The sequence below is a fragment of the Falco biarmicus genome, chromosome 1 (assembly GCF_023638135.1).
Source record: "Falco biarmicus isolate bFalBia1 chromosome 1, bFalBia1.pri, whole genome shotgun sequence".
Lineage (NCBI taxonomy): Eukaryota > Metazoa > Chordata > Aves > Falconiformes > Falconidae > Falco > Falco biarmicus.
Genome location: NC_079288.1, coordinates 19258105 through 19279153, shown reverse-complemented (window position 1 = coordinate 19279153; position 21049 = coordinate 19258105). Strand labels below are relative to the sequence as shown.

At 41.8% G+C, this 21049-nt stretch overlaps 1 protein-coding gene across 4 annotated transcripts in view; it reads left to right on the top strand.

Moving 5' to 3' along the window:
- The window catches only part of TAOK1 (TAO kinase 1), a 75286-nt gene that overhangs the window by 40792 nt on the left and 13445 nt on the right, over nt 1-21049 (top strand). For all 4 annotated transcript variants that reach the window (XM_056322377.1, XM_056322461.1, XM_056322608.1 and 1 more), the window contains 14 exons: nt 834-930; nt 1719-1832; nt 2601-2692; nt 5238-5331; nt 6721-6802; nt 8788-8955; nt 9823-10026; nt 11242-11376; nt 11950-12186; nt 12967-13095; nt 14720-14923; nt 15424-15663; nt 19405-19617; nt 20708-20890. In XM_056322377.1, coding sequence (XP_056178352.1) covers nt 834-930; nt 1719-1832; nt 2601-2692; nt 5238-5331; nt 6721-6802; nt 8788-8955; nt 9823-10026; nt 11242-11376; nt 11950-12186; nt 12967-13095; nt 14720-14923; nt 15424-15663; nt 19405-19617; nt 20708-20890 — 2192 coding nt within the window. The remainder of the gene's footprint in view (nt 1-833; nt 931-1718; nt 1833-2600; nt 2693-5237; nt 5332-6720; nt 6803-8787; nt 8956-9822; nt 10027-11241; nt 11377-11949; nt 12187-12966; nt 13096-14719; nt 14924-15423; nt 15664-19404; nt 19618-20707; nt 20891-21049) is intronic.

The following is a 21049-nucleotide window of genomic DNA, read 5'->3' as shown; positions in this document are numbered from 1 at the left end:
GGAATATTTAGTTTCATTTGGGGGTAGAGTGTGTGTGAACAGGTGTAGGGTTTTTTTGAATTCTTGCATGTCTGTAATGGTTTTTCTGTAGAATATCAGCTTTCCTAGGTGGCTAGTTTCTCCTTGGTTTGTATTACTTTAAAGTTGTCAGTCAGCTATTTATTTTCTTAGGAGTTTTAGGTTCTCCTGTCATGACAGTTCAAGATACATTTCTGAAACCCCTTGCTGTTGATCCTAATGCTTACTAACAACTGTAGGCATGTTGACTAGAACAACACTGCAGCAGTATTAGGATTTGCCTTGATGAGGTCTTTTGTTAAATGGTCATTTTCCTATCAGGCTTCTTGAAGTGAATTTTCATTGAAGATATATGTGTGGCCAGTAAGTTGTTCGTCTCCTTTCCTTGCCAGAAGCATTTCAGGACAAAAGGCTGAGCTGCTGGAGGGTCATCTGTATTGCTACAGTTTATTCATGTGTGAATTGTTGTAAAGTTCTAGGGTTTGGGATTTAGCTTCATTAATGGAAAATTGAATATTGAGTCTCAAATCGGTGTTTGGGAGAATGGTCACAGAACTGACAGGAACATAGTATATGGTTGCAAAGTAGGCTCTCTTTTGATAGCAAATACCTGGCATTTTAGAGTTAGAAGATTACATCCGATTATAGAACGTGTGCTGTGAACTATTTTTATATTTGCTTCTTATGCTGAACCTAGTAAAACCCGAACTTTTAGTGTTTTATCTCTGTTTACATTGTTAACAGTACTCAACTTGCATGCTGCAAACTGCAATGTTTTCTTTAATATTGAATTTCAAATAAATTCTTTCCTTAAGTTCATAAAAAGCCATTGCAAGAAGTGGAAATAGCAGCAATTACCCATGGTGCTCTCCAGGGATTAGCATACTTGCATTCTCACAATATGATCCATAGGTAAGTGGTTATATTTTTGCTGTCTCACACACACTTACAGGTAATTTATTTTGTTGATTGTATCCCCCTCATCTCAAATTTAATATTTGTAAGCGGAGATTTTCTTTACTCAGTGCCCATATGCTCCCAAACTCGTGATTTATAGTAGTCGAATACTAGCAAGCTATGTATCTCCATATGCACTATCTCTTACAGCTGGTGTTCGTAATTTCTGCAGAATTGCTTTGAATCTGCTAGGCTTTTCAGTACTTGATATGATGCCGATTGTTCCCTGAAGCAGTGAATAGCAAGGCAGGCTGACTTCACCTAAATAGCTTGTAGCCAACTGCAAAGCAAAGATTGCAGGGGCGGGGGGAGCGTTAACACTTGAAAAATTAGTCTTACATGAACACACATGTTGAGAAACACACCGTAAGTATGCAGTGCAAATGTTCTTTGTGTTTAAAGTACCTGCTGCATTTTAGTGGGGTGAAGGATTTTAATAGTTACATTATTAGGACTTTCTGAAGAACGTTTATAAAGAACATAGTTGGTTCAGAAGGTTTTACTGAACTGTGTATGAAGCTTATCAGGTGTGCCATTTTAAGTTGATTTTTAAGACAAACTAGATTCCAAGGTCAAGGGCCATGTTAAGCAATTAACCTAAAGGTTAAAGATTTTTGTATTTGGAGGAAATGTGGGTATTGAGTAGCTTGAACATGTAAGTACCGGCATGTGTTGTAGCCTGTCCTATAGAAGGTTTTCTTTTTTGGAGAGGAATGATACTGACACTTGTATTCTATAACCAGAGATATCAAGGCAGGAAACATCCTGCTGACAGAGCCAGGACAGGTGAAACTTGCTGACTTTGGGTCTGCTTCCATAGCATCTCCTGCCAACTCATTTGTGGGGACGCCATATTGGTAAGCCAAGAGTTTTACACGTTTCTGGCTTTGTGAATGAACAGGATCGTTTATTGGGTATTTAATATACTTGGGCTTTATTGGAGCTAGCTTTGTAATCTTCTGGTTGTGGTAGTGATAAATGTACTCTGCAAAAAAAAGATTAAATAGTAAGTAGGCTCTAACTTCAAGAAATTGTGAATCCTTGTATTTGTAGCTCACAAAAAGTAATAAAAATACTTTGTTGTTCTACTTAGGCTGACTTTAAGTGGTAGAGGTGGGGTTGAATCATCTGTAATATATTTTAATCACTCCCCCCAGTGGTTTTAACAGTTCATATGTTCTCACCGCATCTGGTTGTTGAAGTAACTAAAGTGTTTTTTCTTTCATAGGAAAGGCCAGGTTCATTGAACAAAACCCTTTGCAGATTCCTTGTATGCTTTTGATCTCTTGCACCTAATCTGTGGTGTTTACACAACTGCATGCTATAATTATTTCATCAGAGTTGGCCAGCCAGCTAAACTATTGGAAATGTGGGAGGGCGAGAAGGTGGTAATACTTATAAATGGAGAGCTGGGCAAAGCACAAGAGAACATCCCGCAGCCCCTCTAAAGGCTTGTACTAGTGGGGGTGCCTGGTCTTTGTTCCCAGTGTCCCATGCCTGATACCTTGGGGAATTGTTTGTTTACGGTAGCTGAAATCAGTGAAACAGCCTGTTTCATTGAAATACTGGCGATGACAATGTGTTCCATTGCCTGGAATTTTATGAGCACCAATTTCCTATTTTAGGATGGCCCCAGAAGTGATTTTAGCCATGGATGAAGGGCAGTATGATGGCAAAGTAGATGTTTGGTCTCTTGGAATTACCTGTATTGAGTTAGGTAAGTTATTTTCTTTGAAAAATTATAAAGTGTAGTTATTTAATACCTAGAACTTAGCTGAATCACAGTGCAGAAGATTTAGACTTCCTTCCTTGTCCTGGTTTCTCTGGGACTTGAGTTTTAGAGGAAAGAGCTAAACGTGCTCTCTAGAATTCAAGACTTAAGTCTCAAATTTGATGTTTATTGAGTTGGTGTTTTCATTATACAAAGAGTTATATAGACAAAGAAAATAGCCAAGCTGTATCACTAAAGGTGTTCACATTCTCTGGGAGAGGCATTTAACTTTTGAACTGAAAAACTGGCTATTTGCTGAACAGCTTTAGAAATGAGCCATTGAAAGTCCCAGTGTGAAAATATTATTAGATGTAAATTGATATTGTTTGCATGAAAATTTAAGGTATGTTAACAAGTCCTGCAACAATGAAGTTTTGCATGAGCGGACAGCTTCAAAACTATATTCAGTGTATGTTGTCACTTGTTGGCTGGAAAATCCCTCTCCTCCCCCCCCCCCCCTTTTTTTTTTAAAGAGTAAGAAATGGAATAATCCACATTTGAAGTGGTAACCTATAAATTAAACCCAAAATAAATGATGGCATTGCCATTAAAACAGACTCCTTAAAGCAGAAAATGAATTTAAAGGGACTGTGTTAGTATGGCATTCTATTTAAATTTAACACGTAGTGTTTTCTTGGAACAAAAATACACTCACTGAAGCACAACACCGTGCACAGCACTACTCAGATTTTAGTCAGGATCCAGCTCTCTGGATCTCAGGATCTTAACTGTTGTTTTTCTGGGGATGGTGAGGTTCAGTGCTGCTTGTTGCACCTGAGGCTGTCCTACCATCCTTGTCAGATCTCATTGCTTGTACTCTGAACCGACCTCGGTGGCGGAGCAGCCCAGCTGGGCAGCGAGAGCTCTCAGGAACACGCTAATCCATGTGAACTGCACAGTTTAGCTAAAAATGCTGTCTGGCATTCCAAACTGTCAACTTCATCTTCTTCCAGGACGTGAAATAGATTCTTTCTTCAGAGCAGAGAAATTTTTGGTTGCCAATATAAAGCAAGTTGAAGGGGTGTGACTGTCATGATAGAATCCTGCTCCGAGTGGAGTAAGGAGACTTGGCTGGCTGCAGCGCTCCAGGAATGCAGTGAGCTCATGGCCACCACACCCCCGGGTGCCTTCCTGCACGCTGCGTTTTTGCAATATGAAGCGTTAGGCTTCGTCTACGGCTTGTAGCGTGGTGGGAGGTGAGGCTAGGTCAGGACGGTAGAGCATTGTAGGCTGGGTCGGTGTGGTTATCGCATTTGTGTTGGTTTGAATAAGCCTGGGAAGAAAGCTGAAAAATGGAGATGTCTAGCAGTCTTCTCAAGTTATCACTCAGTCTTAGAAATGGCCTCAATGAGGGCTCAGTTTCTATGTTTCCTGAAGTTTTTATTTTATTCAGGTGAGTTAAGAGAAAAAAACACTAGGGAGAACAGCCAGTTAAAATGGTTTAATGGATAATCGGTCTGATCCCTGATAGCAGCAGCTAGTTATCTGACAGATGCAAGAGGGTAGTGCTGCATTTGAGAAAGGGCTTAACTCCTCAGTTTACCTGTTCGGAGGAATTTGTGGTGCTTCTGGTGCTTAGTCCATCCTGCAGTAACCACGAATGAACCGTGCCTAGCTTACTGCTGCTGTTTGACTCGGAGTTGAGAAGCAGCGTAAGAAAACTAGCATTATTTTTTTCTTGTTTGTTTTGTTTTCAGGAAGGAAAGTTTTCTGTTGCATTTTCACTAGTGCAGGAACGTCCTGGTGGCCTGACCAGCCTCTCTGGAATGTTTATGGCGAGGCTGAGCTTTATAGGTTTACCCCATAAACATTCTGATGAAGCTTCAATTTTGTTGTTACAGTGAGATCATCTCCTTCCTCATTAAGCTTTCATGCTGTGTCAGTCTATAAGAGTAACACAAGCTTGAAAGAGAGAGAGAAGAGCCAAAGAGAATGCAACTCTCAAAATAGTATAAAGAGTTGTTGGCCTGTTACTGACTTCCTGCCCATGTGCTTAGTCAGTTTAAGTGTGATTTGATGCTTCTTATGGTTCTTGTAACCAGCTTTTCCTTCATCACTGCTGTCCTGCTAGAATTTAATATTTGTTAGCTTTTTAGCAACTGTAGTTTAAAAAACAAAAAAGGGGATGGGGGGGGTGGGTATGAAACCAAGAATGCTTAGTGGCTAAACACCGGGTATAGAGCTTACTGTTAACTTACTCCTATTTTAGTACATTAAAATGAGTCAGAGAACTCAACTATGATAGACCACATAATTTAAAAGCTTGAGAGGACAAGGCATTTGATCTTCAAAGTGCTTTCATCTTCTGCAATGGTATAGGACATATGCCAACATATCTGTCTGATTGCAGGGTAGGGATGGTTTGGGGTTCCATGTTCAGGCAATAGTGATTCTCCTGATGTGGTTTTCTTTTTAAAGGGATGTAAACTAAAAAAAGAGCAAAAACATGAGACTATCTCCCTATATAAAAATTATTTTCTTTTGTGTGTAGCGGAAAGGAAGCCTCCTTTGTTTAATATGAACGCAATGAGTGCCTTATATCACATAGCGCAGAATGAATCCCCTACACTACAGTCTAATGAATGGTGAGTATTACTGAGGGAGGAATGTTGTAGGGAATTGCTGTAAATGCTTTGTCATGCTGAGTTCCTGAAATGGCTGGATTTCTGTTGGGAGGATGTGAGCTGGAAGGTTCTTATTAGGTTCACTCTACATATTATATACAAAATTGACCAATTACTAAATATGGATTTTAGATTCTAGAACGTAGTAGAGGCAGGACATGCTGCTGAAAGAACATAAGATCCTGTAAAAAATTCAGTTAATAGGTCAGTAAATTGTGAAGCTCCCAGGCTAGCAAAAATGTGGGGTTTAGTGGTTTTTTTAATCACAAACCACAGTCTCAATTCCTAAAACTTGTTTTGTTGAAGTATTGCTTTGCAAGATGAAGACACTGCTTATGTGTGGCAAGTGTCTGTTGCATACACTTCAGAGGAGTAAAGCACAGTAGTAACATTTTGTGCCTCCCAGCCTCAACAACTGTCTTTTGAAACAGCAGACACAGTAAACTAATTTCAGAAGTTAAAAACTTCCTAATTATGTTTTTCTGAGCCATAGTCCTAGGCCTCTAATATTATACATTGTACCTTATTTTTAGAAATTTTTTTCTACTTCTGAGATTTTCTGGTTAGGCTATTTCACACCCTCATGCTTGACAAAACATTCAACTCATTTTTATGCAATTTTCTGACCAAAAAATGCAATAATTTAATTTACTGAAAAATTGCAGTAGCAAAACCCCCCATTACATGATGGGGGCGGGGGGTGGGGGAGAAAGAAAGAAATAAAACATGTACAACCGATGTACCACTGTTTTCGGGGTTTTATCCTGCCCTTCTGAAAACCTGTGTTCAGAGAAAGGAAGGAGAAAATACAGCATTTCAGCTTACAGAAGGAGAGAAGTTACTAAACAAATCATGACCTTAAGTCTTATTTGTGACAGATTGCATGATAGTGTAGAAGTGGCATCTGAGGGGCCAAAGGCATTTCAGGAATTGTGCATTAATGCAGTTTGTGGATGAAACACCTGTGCACAGAGGTGGAATGGGGCAGGGGCTCCGATTAGACCTTGAAGAGTTTTTGCAGGATGAATTTGGCAGGGTTGATGCTCGCACTGAGGTAGATGGGTGTCTGCCTTTACACCAAACTTTCCTTCCTCTTGAATTGGCCCATATTTTTGCATTCAAGGTGAAATATTTTGTCTAGAAGCTGAGGTTAGAGGGTTCTGCCTGCTAATAGCAGTGGATTTGGGCTTGACTGGGGGTGTCAAGAGGCTGTAGTGTGAAGTACTGGGTCTGTGTGGTCTCTCCTCACTTTTTCTGCTAGGAGCACCCAGATGTGAGTATCTTGATTCCTTAATGAATTCCACAGAGTCATTAACTCGGATATTTTTTTTTCCCCTCTCCTTGCCACAGGTCTGATTATTTTCGAAACTTCGTAGATTCTTGCCTCCAGAAAATTCCTCAAGACAGGCCTACATCAGAGGAGCTTCTGAAGGTTGGCTTGCTTGTTCTTTTTGTTTTCTACGTGGTATTAAAAATGGGCCATGCTCTGTGAAGTTCTTCTGTCTCACCTACCACACTACGTTGTGGTTAACGATGCGCTTTCTGCCCATTACACCTGACACCTTTGAGCAGAGGGTGCTGTGGACTGTACCAAGCTGGTGGTCCCAGCTTTACTGCCCCTTTGCAGTGCCTCGGGCAGTTCCCCAGGTGACTTTCCAAGCCAACCCTGTTCTCATCATAAAAGGACACCCCATCAAGTGACACTGGATGACCATCAACTTGTGAAGAGTTTCAGTTTCTTAAGCTCAGTCTATCATCCTTCCAGTGATTATAATTAATCCTGACAGAGCTGCTGTGCATTAGTTAACAAATACCTTTCGTTACTTCCCTCTTTATTCTATGCTATATATACCCCTAAAGGCTTTTTATCCTCTCCCATCACCTATGTGCTTTACATGTAGAACTGAAATCCGCTGTTCTAATAGTATCCCTGGGGGAAAAGGGGTAGAGGAAAGCAGTTTTTCTTCCCCATGCTTTTCCTTGACATGAATAAGCCTCAGCCATCTGTGGGTTTTCTCTTGCTTTATTAGCTTTCTTTTCCTCCTCCTCTCTTTTTACCCCCCTCTTCATTTGTGCCTGTGTATGCTGCAGGTACTTGATTTTCCTTGCTGTAGTCTGGAAAAAAAGCCGGTGTGGCACATTGTTGCAAAAAGCTGAGCTGTTCCTAAGTGAACACAACTGGCATAGAAGTTAGGTGATAGAGTTGCTTTAAGTGTGACTTTGATGTATTTCCTTTGTGGCATCAGGTGGCATTCGGAATTTCACTAACTTTTCATTCTCATTACAATGCTCATGACATTTTGTTGTGGTTTGAGTTTCTTTTTAGCCTGGCCATGTCTGCTAAACAGTGGTTTTTCCAAAATTTTGCATTGCAGGGAAATGGATGCTATTTATAAAAGTTTTATCATCACCTTTTTGCATGTTTTTACTTAAATGGTTCTGAGGACTTCTACCTCTTTAAAAACTGTGTATTCAGAAAGTAAATGCAATTATCCAGTAAAGGTTTTGGTGTGGGTGTGTAGTCCTGCCATTTTAGAGTTCTGCAGAGGGGTTTTATTTTGAGCAATGCACTGCAATTAAAGAGAACATTGATGGAAATTAAACGTTTGTGAATGTATTCCTTCCATATCTATAGCCTGAAACAGCTGCATGCCACTTTACAGGGACAGGTAGGGAATGTGACATGTTGGAAATGGCAGTGCAGTTCTCCAAAGGAACAAAATGAAACTAGCGGTGGTGTTAATAATGACTCATGCTTGCACAGCACATTTCATCTGGAGACTGCAAAAGCTGCTTCTGACATACATAGACAGGACTTGTTTTACCTATTGGCAAAAGGTAGCCACCTTTGCAGTGAATATCTCCAAAAAACAGAGCACAACATGGCTATCTGTTCTAGGACCAGGCTTGAAGGTTCACAGCCTATTTTGTGACTCAGAGCTGTATGCCAAATATTTGATTTTCTAAACAAGGAAAAGGGTTTTATAGTGAGAGTTAGCTGATGAGTTAATCAACATTTGGTTAGAGACACTAACGAGCCTAACACCTTTGGTATTTATATGTTACTTGTTGCTCTTCCCCCTCTAAACCGCAAGTAGATAACCTCTCTAAATACCCCAGTACCCGAAGAAGTCTAGGTTTAAACTGAGCCTGTTTTCATGGTATGTGAAAAACCATTTCTCATTTCAGGGTTTTTTACATCTTTACTTTCTGGTGGATGTCTCCCATCAGAAAGCAATCATTCTGAAATCTGTCTGAATTGTGAAGTCTAAAAATAGTGCCAACATAAGCTGTGAAGGTATTCTCCTCCTGTGCAGGGAAGAGGGCTAACAAACCCAACTACAGCTCATATTTGTATCATGAGAGCATGTGCACTGGAGGCATAAGAAGTCACTCCCCTATTTGTGTGTTCTACAGCACATGTTTGTTCTTCGGGAGCGGCCCGAAACAGTGTTAATAGACTTGATTCAGAGAACAAAGGATGCGGTGAGAGAACTGGACAACCTGCAGTATCGTAAAATGAAGAAGCTCCTCTTCCAGGAGGCGCACAATGGCCCTGCAGTCGAAACACAGGAGGAGGAGGAGGTGAGAGAAACTTTGGATTTCATCACTGAACCGGAGAATGATGCTGTCATTTAAATAACCACAACTCAGATATTGCTGAAATGAGCGGAGGCTGTTTAAACACCTGGCTGTAAACTCTGTCTTCCTTTCTGTGTTTGGAATAAAGCTACCTCAAGGCACAAACAAGGACAAACAGGGTAGATGCCTAGTGCTGGCAAGAAGCTGTGCCATGTGTTCGTGCTTGAACAGTTAGTTTCCAGTTCTGTAAATCCTAGCTTTCCTTGCCTGTTTATAAGGCTTCATGAGGACTCTTTCAGCAGCTGTGGTTAACCTCTGTTTTGACCATCTGTACAAGGCCCTTGACAATCTTCTGGTTTTGTCTGGAGAATGTCGTTCTGGCTCTAAGACATAGAAACTCGTACTTGATTTGGGGGGAAAAAAAAATGTCATCAAGGAAATTAATTTGGTTTTTTTGGGGCCACATGCTGCAGTCACCATGCAGATATTGAGACTCTCTGAACTGCAGTTCTCTTGTACAGAAAGGAACTGTGTGAGGTGCAGTGTCCCAGCCGAACACTTAGGTGATGCTGGTGTCAGGAGAGTTTCTGGTGACATGCTGTTGCTGATACATGATAGAGTTCAGCTTGTTAACAGGCTTGCTGTTGAAAAGAATCTGACATCAGCCAAGTTAATCATGACAAGGCTGATTCTTCCTCTCCCCAGCATCCCACAAGAGAAATATTTCATGGCAGTGCCCGGAGGGTGGGAACTGCCATGACGTGGAAGGTAGATGACTTGAGAAAGGAATGGAATGAGCATTTCATTTGGTAACGTCTACAGATACAACTGTGATGGATTTGGATTTTCTTAATAATTCCTTTCTCCTAGGAGCAAGATCATGGTGTCGGCAGGACAGGAACAGTGAATAGTGTCGGAAGTAATCAGTCCATTCCTAGTATGTCTATCAGTGCCAGTAGCCAAAGTAGTAGTGTTAACAGTCTTCCAGATGCCTCAGATGATAAGAGCGAGCTGGATATGATGGAGGGGGACCACACCGTGATGTCAAATAGCTCTGTCATTCATTTAAAGCCGGTAAGCATTGGATTTCTACTGGATAACGTTGAAGGTGTAAATGGGAGAGGATTTGGTTGGCACGATGACAAAAAGCCGAGTGCTTCCTGTCTTAAGTCATTATCCACAGGTTCTAATACTGTGCCCCAAATACATTAACGTGTGCTGGAAACTTTGGAAGGTTGCTGTAAAAATCATTTATTTTCATTCATTCACTAAAAATTATTTTCCTGATTGAATTGTTTCAAAAGCAGAGCAGTTTGCTTTACTGTGAGGAATTGGAATGTCACGTTGTGAACAGGTTTATTTAGTGGATGCTCTTAATTTGCAGAGCACTGCTTCATGGGACAAAAGGATGTGAGAGTTCCCCCTGTTTACCTCCTAGTTAGTGAATTCTTAAACACAGGACCCACAGTAGGGGCTGAAATATGTTCCTGAAGTGCCCAGCTTCCCAGCGCTTAATATCTGGTTAATGAACAAAGATGCATGGAAACAGAAATGCAGCACTTTGGCCATGACAAGATGTGAAGCCGCTTCCCCTGCTTTACCTCTGCACGATGAAGGATAAACTGGGGAGCGTCCCTCTGAACCACGCTGCTCCTGCTGTGGAGGGGTTATCGCATGTTTTCTCAAAGCAGTAGCGTTTCCCTAGCTAATGATAGGTGTGGTTCCAGTGTTTTGTTCTTTGCCCAGATATGCAACAAAGACACAGGTATTTCCTCGGGGAGTTAATTAGTATATCATATCTAAGTACTGATCGCTCTGTGATGAATGACAAACTCAAAATAAGAATGTGGAGTGCACCATGACAAATTTTAAAATTTGCTTTGAGGTGTTTCTGTAGTGGGTGTAATGAAAATCTTCCTCTGTCTTTCAGAGTTACAAAGATGTTTTTGTCTTCCAGATTTGATATCATCTACTTTATAGCTTTTATGTTTTGTTGAAGTAAACAGTTCAACTCAGTTTTCAGTTTTCCATTTATTTTTCTCATTTTCAGCTTTAATTAGTAATTTTCCTCTTGGTAATAAAAATGTACAATGAAATTTCCAAAAGTAAAGATTCTAGATCAGAGCTCTAATTGCAGTATATTCCTTCATCCACCTTATTGACAGGAGGATCTTTTGAGGCTGACGAATGTAAAATTTTTTGTTCTTCCTTTTAAATGTTTTTCGAACTAGACAAAAAAATCTTTAGTAATGCAGATTCTCTTCTCTCGTGTTAATATTTGCTGATAAGGAGGAAGAAAACTACAGAGAGGAATCAGATCCTCGAACAAGGGCATCAGAACCCCAGTCTCCTCCCCAAGTATCTCGCCATAAGTCTCATTATCGGAACCGAGAGCACTTTGCTACTATACGCACAGCATCGCTGGTATGTTAAGGTTTTTATTTTGATGAAGTTGTATGGGAAGGGATGCCTTTGAACATAGCTCCGTGAAACTACTTAGAGCTTTTAGGATTTCATCGAAATATGAGCTGGCCTCATTGAGATACTATCACTGAAATAGTTCAATGTAAGTTAATAAAAGCTTACATGTGACACCTGGGTGAATGCAGTTTGTGTATGTAAGATGTTTTTCAAAACCAGTATGCCTAGTAAAATATAGGAAACCATTTATAATAATAAGCTGGCTTTTATTTTTGTCTGCATATCATACATATTTGTGTGTGTATATATGCACCCTCATTGCAGTGGGCTAAGAAGACATTATTTAGTACAAGCTTTATAACAATTGTACAGTTTTTCTGCTGGAGCCCGTGTGAGCTTATCTTCTACAGCAGAATTCAGTTTTTTAATCTGCTCTGCTGCCATTAGGATGTGTGCTTTTCTTTACAACAAAATCATATTTCTTTACTGAATAGTTTTCTTTTGTGGTTTGAAGACTGCTGAAAAGCAGATTAAGAAGCATTAACTTACTTTGGCCCAATGTGGTTATCTTCCTAGGTGACAAGGCAAATGCAGGAACACGAACAAGACTCTGAACTGCGAGAACAGATGTCTGGCTATAAACGTATGAGGCGGCAACACCAGAAGCAACTGATGGCATTAGAGAATAAACTGAAGGCAGAGATGGATGAGCATCGCCTCAGGTTGGACAAAGATCTTGAAACACAGCGTAACAATTTTGCTGCAGAAATGGAAAAGCTAATTAAAAAGCACCAAGCAGCCATGGAAAAAGAGGTAGGAGACTGTAGTTTAGCAGACCAGTCTGTATTTGTTAATTACATTGAATTGTCCGCTTCCCCTCACTGATGAAGAGATGACATTGTAGTCTCTTACATGTCTTGTTTTCAGGAGCCAAGCAAATTGCTAATTAGAAAAAGGCTAATACATCACCTCCTTACACTAAGGGGTTTATGTAACTAGAGGAAAGGTATGTCCTTCATCACAGTGCGTTATACTAAATGTTAGTATACTGACCCCAGAAGAAATACTGTAAGGGTTTTCCTTTCTTTTGCCGTGTATATGCTGTCAGTAACTGACTGCTGTCAAGTGTTACGGAGGCCGATTAGCCTGCAGAGAAGTGTGCCAGCTACGCTTAAATGTTCACCATCTAGTTGCTTGTGGATATGGGGGGTTTTATGCTTTTTAAATAATTGATAATGAAGTGGTGCCGCCTACAGCAATTATTATTGATTCTTTTGTTCATCGTGGGTCCTCTCGGTGGAGGGCTAAGGATAGAGTTTATCATAAGGTGTTGACTTGGTTAGGCCAGACAAGCTGAACAATAGGGCTGATGAAATGAGGCACTGAAAAAGACTCCTGCAGGGTGTGTTGATGGCGGGGGGCGGGGGGTGGAATGAGAAGAGAGTGAGGGCAAGCTCCTGAGACTCGCACTTATTCAGAGTCACGGTGAGTATCGTGGTGACTGTACCATGAGTTCCAGGTCTTGGGGCTGAAATGGGACATGAGCTGTAATCCATTGGGACTCAAACTGATTTGCTGCTGGATTTGCTGTAGGCTAAAGTGATGGCCAATGAAGAAAAGAAGTTTCAACAGCATATTCAGGCCCAACAGAAAAAAGAATTGAACAGTTTCCTGGAGTCCCAGAAGAGAGAATATAAACTCCGTAAAGAGCAACTGAAAGAGGTAACTCATCTGTAATGAGAACTGTGAACATAGTACAGCACACGATACAGTGCAAGAGCAGTGAACATTCAGAAATAAAAGGGCCACTGTGTGCAAGAGATGTTACGCTGGATTGCAGCGAGTGCTGCATTTCATGAGCAGAGCCCTGTACGTACTGTATTTGTTTCATATTTTTCACCTTAGAGTAAGAGGGTTTATTTATATATTGGCACCTATGCTTATCTTGTGAAAGTACACACGTCTCCATTGTTTAATATTACTTTTTAGCCAGAAACATGCAAATTTGGCAGTCCTAAGGAATGAGAAAAGGTAGTTTAAGAAAGGTCACAAGCGTTTTTCTCATACTTTGTTGCTGCAGATATTGACCGTGCGCTGCAGCAGTTAGTGAATTTCTTATCACTTAATGATATTTGTGTAGCGGCAGCAAAAATACAGAGCAGTAAAGATGACCTGCAGGTGTTTTTTTTTAAAGGAGTTATCTGTAAAACACATTTAATTTTAATGGAGAAAGCTGTGTAATAGTTTAGTAATCACTGTATTGTAGTGAAAATCTTGACCTTTGTGAAATGCAGAGAAACTGTAGAATCAAACTTCCTGGTTCTTTTCGTGGAGTGGCTGAAACTGTAAGCACCATAATTTTTTTGAAAGAACCATTTAGTGCTCAACCATCAACCAGCAACTTTGGAACTTGCTCCGAAGGGGAATATTCCCAAACATAGACATTTCCCAGGAGAAAAAAAGGCTAAAGAGCAGCAGAGCCAAGAAAGATCTAACAGAAACTATAGTAGCGTGGGCTCTTTATAATAACATAGAATCTTTTTCTAAGTGGGCAGTAGATCGCAGAGCACCAAGAAACACTGATGAAGTACAGAGGAGTTCTGTCGCATACTTAAGTTGAAGTGTATCACGACAAGTCTCGTTACCGTATGGGCATCTGCAGCATGCAATTCGAGCAAGCAGAGCCTTTTGCCAAAGATGCTTCAAGCTATGTGTTGAATTTAATAGAAATGTGGAAGCTGTGGCCTTAATTTTCACCTGTGAACTTATTTATGTTGGATTTTTTAAGTTACGGCATCTCACTGAGTGGCTCCGCCTTGCTGAGTTACTTATAGAAATGTGTATGTGTTCTGATCAAGCAAGACACAAGAATGTTGTAATGTGCTTCATGTGGCTGGAGTTCTGTTCGAGCAGCAGGATGACAATGCTTTCCTCCTCCTCTCAGTCCTTTGGGAGCCTGTAAAAATGTTTGTCAGGCAGTATGGCAGGGCCTCCAAGTGTCTTTGTTCTTAGTGGCCAACCATAATTTTTATATTTTGAGCTAATATATACATCTGGAAACTGTGGGCACAAACCAGTATTTTGGCCAATTAAAACTGCCAATGCAAAAAAAAAAAAAAAAAAAAAAAAAAAAATTGTAGCTAAACTTGCTTCACTATGAATTGTCTCCTGGTTTTCCCTTAGGTATGTGATATGATGCATTTTGCAGAGGCTGGGATGGTACCAGCCATAAGAAGACAAGGTGGGGTGGCTTTGAAATGTAGTTTATTAGGCAGCGCTGTCCAGTTGTTCCCAGCCAAGGAGTTGAATGTGACTGTTCCACAATTAATTACCTTGCTGTTGTCAGGAGCTGAATGAAAACCAGAGCACTCCAAAGAAGGAGAAGCAGGAGTGGCTCTCCAAGCAGAAGGAGAACATCCAGCATTTCCAGGCAGAGGAAGAAGCCAACTTACTGAGGCGTCAAAGGCAGTACTTGGAGCTGGAGTGTCGCCGCTTTAAGAGACGGATGCTCCTTGGCCGCCATAATCTGGAGCAGGACCTGGTTCGGGAGGTAAGAGAATAGGCAGAGATGAGACCTGGAACCACCTGTGTGAAACGTATCTCACAGGAGCACCTACAGTCCAGCTCGAATCTCAATTACCACATCTAAAGTTTTTTGGTAAAATAATGGTTTGATATGTTTTGCAACACCGTCTGGTAATCCCTGTGGCATTTAGGGGATCATGCAGGATCAAATGTTCAGATTAGTGCCCTATTGTGGGAGACTTGTTAGATCCAAAAAGTCAACAGACACAACAGTTACAGTCCTTTCCAGAAAATGCTTACTGTGAATCCTGTTGAGCATCTAGAACAGGAAGTAGTGAAATGAGGAAGGAAAAATGACCAGTGGCTGTGCTGTCTGCTTCTGATAAGACGTAGAAGCAATGTGCTTTGTCCTCAAATGCCTTGAAGAGAGAGAAATGCCCTTGTGAACAAAGTGAAATGTCACGTTGTGAACGGAAATCCAAGTAAGTACAAAGAATCTAATAATTCCCTCTGTCCTCCTGTTAGGAGTTAAACAAAAGGCAGACACAGAAGGACCTGGAGCATGCCATGCTGCTGCGTCAGCACGAGTCCATGCAGGAGCTGGAGTTCCGCCATCTGAGTACCATCCAGAAGATGCGCTGTGAGCTGATCCGACTCCAGCACCAGACCGAGCTCACCAACCAGCTGGAATACAACAAGCGCCGGGAGCGGGAGCTGAGGCGTAAGCACGTCATGGAGGTCCGGCAGCAGCCCAAGAGCCTGAAGGTACTAAGTGATGTAGGAGCTCTGGGAGTGAGCTGCTGGTGGTGGTGGTGAAGTGGTACATTACAGCTTGGTTCTCATTTCCAGTGTATGCAGGTCCAAGATTTTTTGAAGCTCATTGATTTGAAGAGCTGTCTCATTCCATAATATACCTTTATTAAAAAGCAACGTATTTGTCACATTGTGTAACTGCTGGGATGCAACTGCGGCCCTGTAAGCACCATATGCATGAACCATAGTAATGGTGGTTGATGTTGCAGTGTATTGTAGGCAGGCCACAGCAGCACTATTCCCTCGTTTTATTTGAAAAGCCATTGTTCTCAGCAGTGTGCCTTCCTTTTTGTGGCCATTTAAAATGCATTTAATCTTTGCAGTGCCCTTTTTTCCCCCCTCTTCCTCCTACGCTGTTTTCTGATCCTCTTCTCCCCCATACACAAGAACAAAATCTAATTTTTGCTGTAATGAAGCAGTGTCATTTAAAAACACACTTCCCCCTGCCCCCTTCCCCCACCCCTCCAAAAAAAAAAAAGCTTTTTGTTGCTGTGTGCATCAAAATGAACTGCACTGTTGGTCTTGGCTAATTCACCTTGTTATTGTTTTTATAGTGAGGCTGGTATGCCTGCAAGTCGGGGGGTGAGAGAGAGAGACACCAGCCAGCTGCAGTGTCCTCAGGAAGCTCCTAGCACTGACCTTTGCTGTGTTGTGCTCTCATGGGTTTCTCATGCTGCCCTTGTAGCTGCGGTGGCTGACCAGAACTATAGGGCCTCTGTAATTGAGGCTCTTAGTGTTTTCATTGTAAGCCTTCGCTTCATCCAAAGAAGTTCAGTGGTTTATTCTGAAGTGTCTGAGAAGGGAGTATAAGGCCTTTCACAAAGCTGCCTGGTACATTTCCTTTGAGGAGGCAGACTTCTTCTCTCCACCCAGTGTTCAGCTGTGCCAGTAACAAAATGAGTGTATGGCATACTGAGCATGGGGTTTCTTTGTTGTTCTAGGTCTTTCCTCTTTGTGATATTTCCCATCTGACTTAGTTTTCACCACCTGCATGTTATCTTCTTCAAGAGAAAATAACCAACTTGAAAACAGAACTTCAGCAAAAAACCCCAAAACCAAACCTTATTTGTCAATATTAGAATAATATTAAATAGTGAAAACCTAGCTTGTGAGAACAAGGGACCATCTGATCGCTGTTGAGAATCTCCAAGGATATAGTGTATAAATAGCTGATGACTTCACAGGGAAGCTGCGCTGCACTCTGAGCTGAATAAAACTGAAGCAGCTGTATTAGGTTGATCCTTCTGAGATTAGCATGAATGAGTTCTGCCTCCCCAAGGTGAAGCTGTGCAAACACGAGTGGGCAGCATGTCCGTTCTCGTTCCCTGGCTGGCAGTTGGGACAGCAGGATCGGCAGGCTCTCTGGGCGACAGGGGCTTGGCTGCCCTCTCACCTCTGCAGGCTCTTCAACCCCTTCCCTTTTCCAGTGAGGACAGGGCTGGAGTGTTTTGCAGGGAGCGTGGAAAGCTTGCACTTCGCTTTGCATGGCTGTTCTGCGATTAGTGAAGGATTTTCAGGCTTGAGCTGTCAATCCAGCACCTTTGCGTACACACAGTGCTAATAATGGAGCCTGTGGACAACCGTTCAGTTTGTAGCACAATTGCCTATTTATTGAGGCTGTTGCCTGGTATTAACTCCTTCTCTTGCTTCTGACTAATACAGGCAAGTATTCTTAATTGAATAGATAATTTGACTATTTGTTCAATTTCTCTCTCCAGCAACGTTTTCCCTCAAGGGCACATGTTTCAGGCTTTCCCTTTGTTATTTAGTGAGGTCCTTTGTCCTGAAAGCAGGTTTTTAACGGTCAGTGTCTGTTGCTGCTATTACAGCACCAGAAGGACCGATAACTAGAATTCACCCTTCAGTGAAAACTGCTCTGTTATTATTTCGAGTGTGTTAATTGTGATGCAAATACCCTTTTGCTGGTATTTCACAATACTAGGTCAAAATGATCTTGTCAGAAGCCTGACTGGAAATCTTACCCCTCCCTTCTGTTTCCTGTTGTTAAAGCCTTTGGATTGGAAGCCTGTAAACAGTCTGGTGTCCAAGCAAGGCTTCACAGAAAGTGAGGGCAAAATAGATTGCTGGTGTTTTGCTGTGACCGGGTCCCTGACGGGAATGTGTAACCTGCTGACACTTCCCTTAAGGGCAGGGAGAAACAACCTTAAAGGTTTCCTGGAGGGAAATAACTTCCTGTAAATGTAGAAAGGGTAAAAGTGATGTATTCCTCTCTGTGATACATGTTTTGGTTTGAATGAAACCCATCTTTGTCCCGTTTTCTGCATCAGGTTAGCAAAGTGGAATTGTTGGTTTATGCAGCAAAGCATGCTGATATCTAAATTGGGCTGGATATATTGTCTGATCCCACTGCATCTTCCCAGGTAGCTACAAGTGCTGCACTTACCAGCCACCCTGCTGAGCCTTGAATTAGTGCCAGGAGCAGGCAGTGGGGGATCTGACGGGAGATATGCACATATATCTGCCTTGCTGGTTCAGATCCCGGAGCTCTTCCAGCTTATTCAAGGGATAAGAGTCTGCTCTCATGCTCTGTTTCTGACCTCAGTGTTACAGGATTTGACCATGGTGGCTGACAGTGGGGATGGCCCAGAGCGTATACTGACTGCCCTGATGTGAGGTTTTAGTGGTTTCGGGATTTTTTGTTTCTTTGTTTGTTTTTTCTTACCATGGTGAACTTGACTGTCAGTTAACCACCGTCACTCATCACTCCTGAGTTTTGCTTAGTTAGAGGAATCCCTGCCAGCCCTCCTGTAGAAAGATACAGGGAACTCCAGAACACCCTCCTTTTCAGTGTCTTAAAACACTTAGCAGATAACCCTCACAAGTGCTCTGGAGGCAGGTAAGGCAAGTGAAAGAAAAAAATAATTAATTTCCTCAAGGCCACGCAGAAAAATCGGATCCAGATACATTTTCCAGGATTGATATCTCCCACTTCTGCGGGCAATTGCAATATTAGGTCTTTAAATGATACAGAGATGCTAGGAAGCGCAAAGGGAAAGTCTCCAGTAAGCTTCCATTGGGGATGGGGAATTGTTTTGTTTGCTAGGCTGGCACAATACTAATGTTGCTTGTGGTGTACATTTTCAAGCATCTAATCTTTCCCAGCCATTTTTTAGTATCTTTATGAAAAGCAGGTTCTTAATATCAATGATTAGAATACATCTTATCTTCATCAAACTCTCAGTGGAAGAAGTGTTGCTGTTTTTCCCTGTCCCTTCCCATGCACCAGATCTGCTTCTTTTCATAACATTAAGTGCTATTCATATATATGTACCATACAAACACAGTGATGTGTAAGTATGGCTTTTGGTGCTAATAAATATTAGCCCTGTCCTTCAAGAACTTTTCTTGAAAAGCAACACCCAGGACTGGATCCAGTCCAGTGACAAATGTGAGTCTTTTTGTGCAGAGACAGCTGTATTTAGGCTGGAGCTTTGTTATAAAAGTATCTGTATTGTAATTGTTTCGCACAGTAGCAATGTCAAAGCAGCTGCAGCAATAGTCACTGCCTCTTGTGTATTTTGCTTCCCTCCTTGCACTGTAGATGTTAATATACATTTGTGGATTCTTGAACTCATATCCTTAATGTAATCCTAAATATCCATTTGAATGGATATTTCTCTCATTTGAAACATGCTGTTTTTTTCTTTGTTTGTGTCCCCTCCATCTTTCCAGTCAAAAGAACTCCAGATAAAGAAGCAGTTTCAGGATACTTGCAAGATCCAAACCAGACAGTACAAAGCACTGAGAAACCATCTGCTGGAGACCACGCCAAAGAGTGAACATAAAGCTGTCCTCAAACGGCTCAAGGAGGAGCAGACCCGGAAGCTGGCTATCCTGGCTGAGCAGTATGATCACAGCATTAATGAAATGCTCTCTACACAAGCTGTGAGTCGCCTCCGAGGGACCCAGGGTTCCTCAGCCACATAGGGATGTTTGCATTTTAACCAATCTGTATCCTGACAGCAGCCTGCTTCCTTGCTGCACGTGCCATACCCTGCACAGTCATTCCTCTGTATTTAAAAAGCAGCGTTCAAATGCAGAGGAAAGCGGTATTACCCCCCTTCAGGCAGGTTGAAGTTGAAGCTGCTGTTGCAGAGATCCAAAGTGATGCATCTGTGTGGCCAGAAGACTGCTTTTCCATGAAGTTTGACAATATAAACATCCCTGTTAAAGCATCGTTGAAAAATGTGCAGCTTGCTGTCTTAAGTCGTTTAGGTTTTGATTTGTCAATGATACCAACCAAAGCATGTCCCACTGGTGGAAGATGCTCATTGAGTCATGCAGGGGTCCAGGGTTTAGACTGTAAATCTGAAATAATGGTAAAAGTGTTGTGAAAGGTCTGTGATTCCTTCTTGAAGAGGTTCCTTCTTTAAGGAATGACCACTTCAGCAATGCTTTGAGTCCTTGCTACAGCCGAATGTGCAGTTTTCTTTGCACTTCTTGCATATCGCATCGTGCTAACATCGCTCTGTACAAATTTGATGCTCTGAGGCAGGGTAGCTGGCTTAATTTATATTTGGGCAGGTTAAAAGCTGAGTATCATACTGCTTTTAGATTTATGTCATTATATTTTTTTGCCTGAAGTCCTACATTGACAGGGATATGGACGTAAGTCCCCTGCATACAGGTAATTGGTTAATCCAGTTGAACAGAGCAAGAGATCTTCTCTTTGCCTCTGGCAAAAGGAGAGCTGTGGATGTTAGCACCTCCAGCGGTCTGGTCTCTGCAGTATGGATCGTGGTTCCTGAGGCGCCACTGCTCATCAGCATCACTTGCATCAGTGCTGTGGGCTCACTGTCACCAGTCTTTGTCACTATAGGTTCTCTGTTCAGTGAAACGAAGTACAATAGAGACCAATTGTATTGCTAAGAAAACAAAGTCCCATCCCATTCTCTCCCCTTCCCCGCAGTCCTCCCCCGGATTGTCATGAGTGGTTGCCCCATAGTGAAATGTCTCTATTGTCTCTCTTTCCCAGCTGCGTTTGGATGAAGCACAGGAAGCAGAGTGCCAGGTTTTGAAGATGCAGCTGCAGCAAGAATTAGAGCTGCTGAATGCATATCAGAGTAAAATCAAGATGCAGGCAGAAGCCCAGCATGATCGGGAGCTGCGTGATCTTGAACAGAGGGTATCCCTCCGCCGGGCCCTCCTTGAGCAGAAGGTAAAATGGGCACGTGAGCATCATTAGCACGCTCCATATCTCAGATCTTAAATTGCACTGTACTTACCAATAGAGAGAGAAATTGCTTTTACCTTGCTGTATATAGTAACACAATCATTTGGGTATTTGCCTCGCTGGGATGATAGCTCAGTGACACAT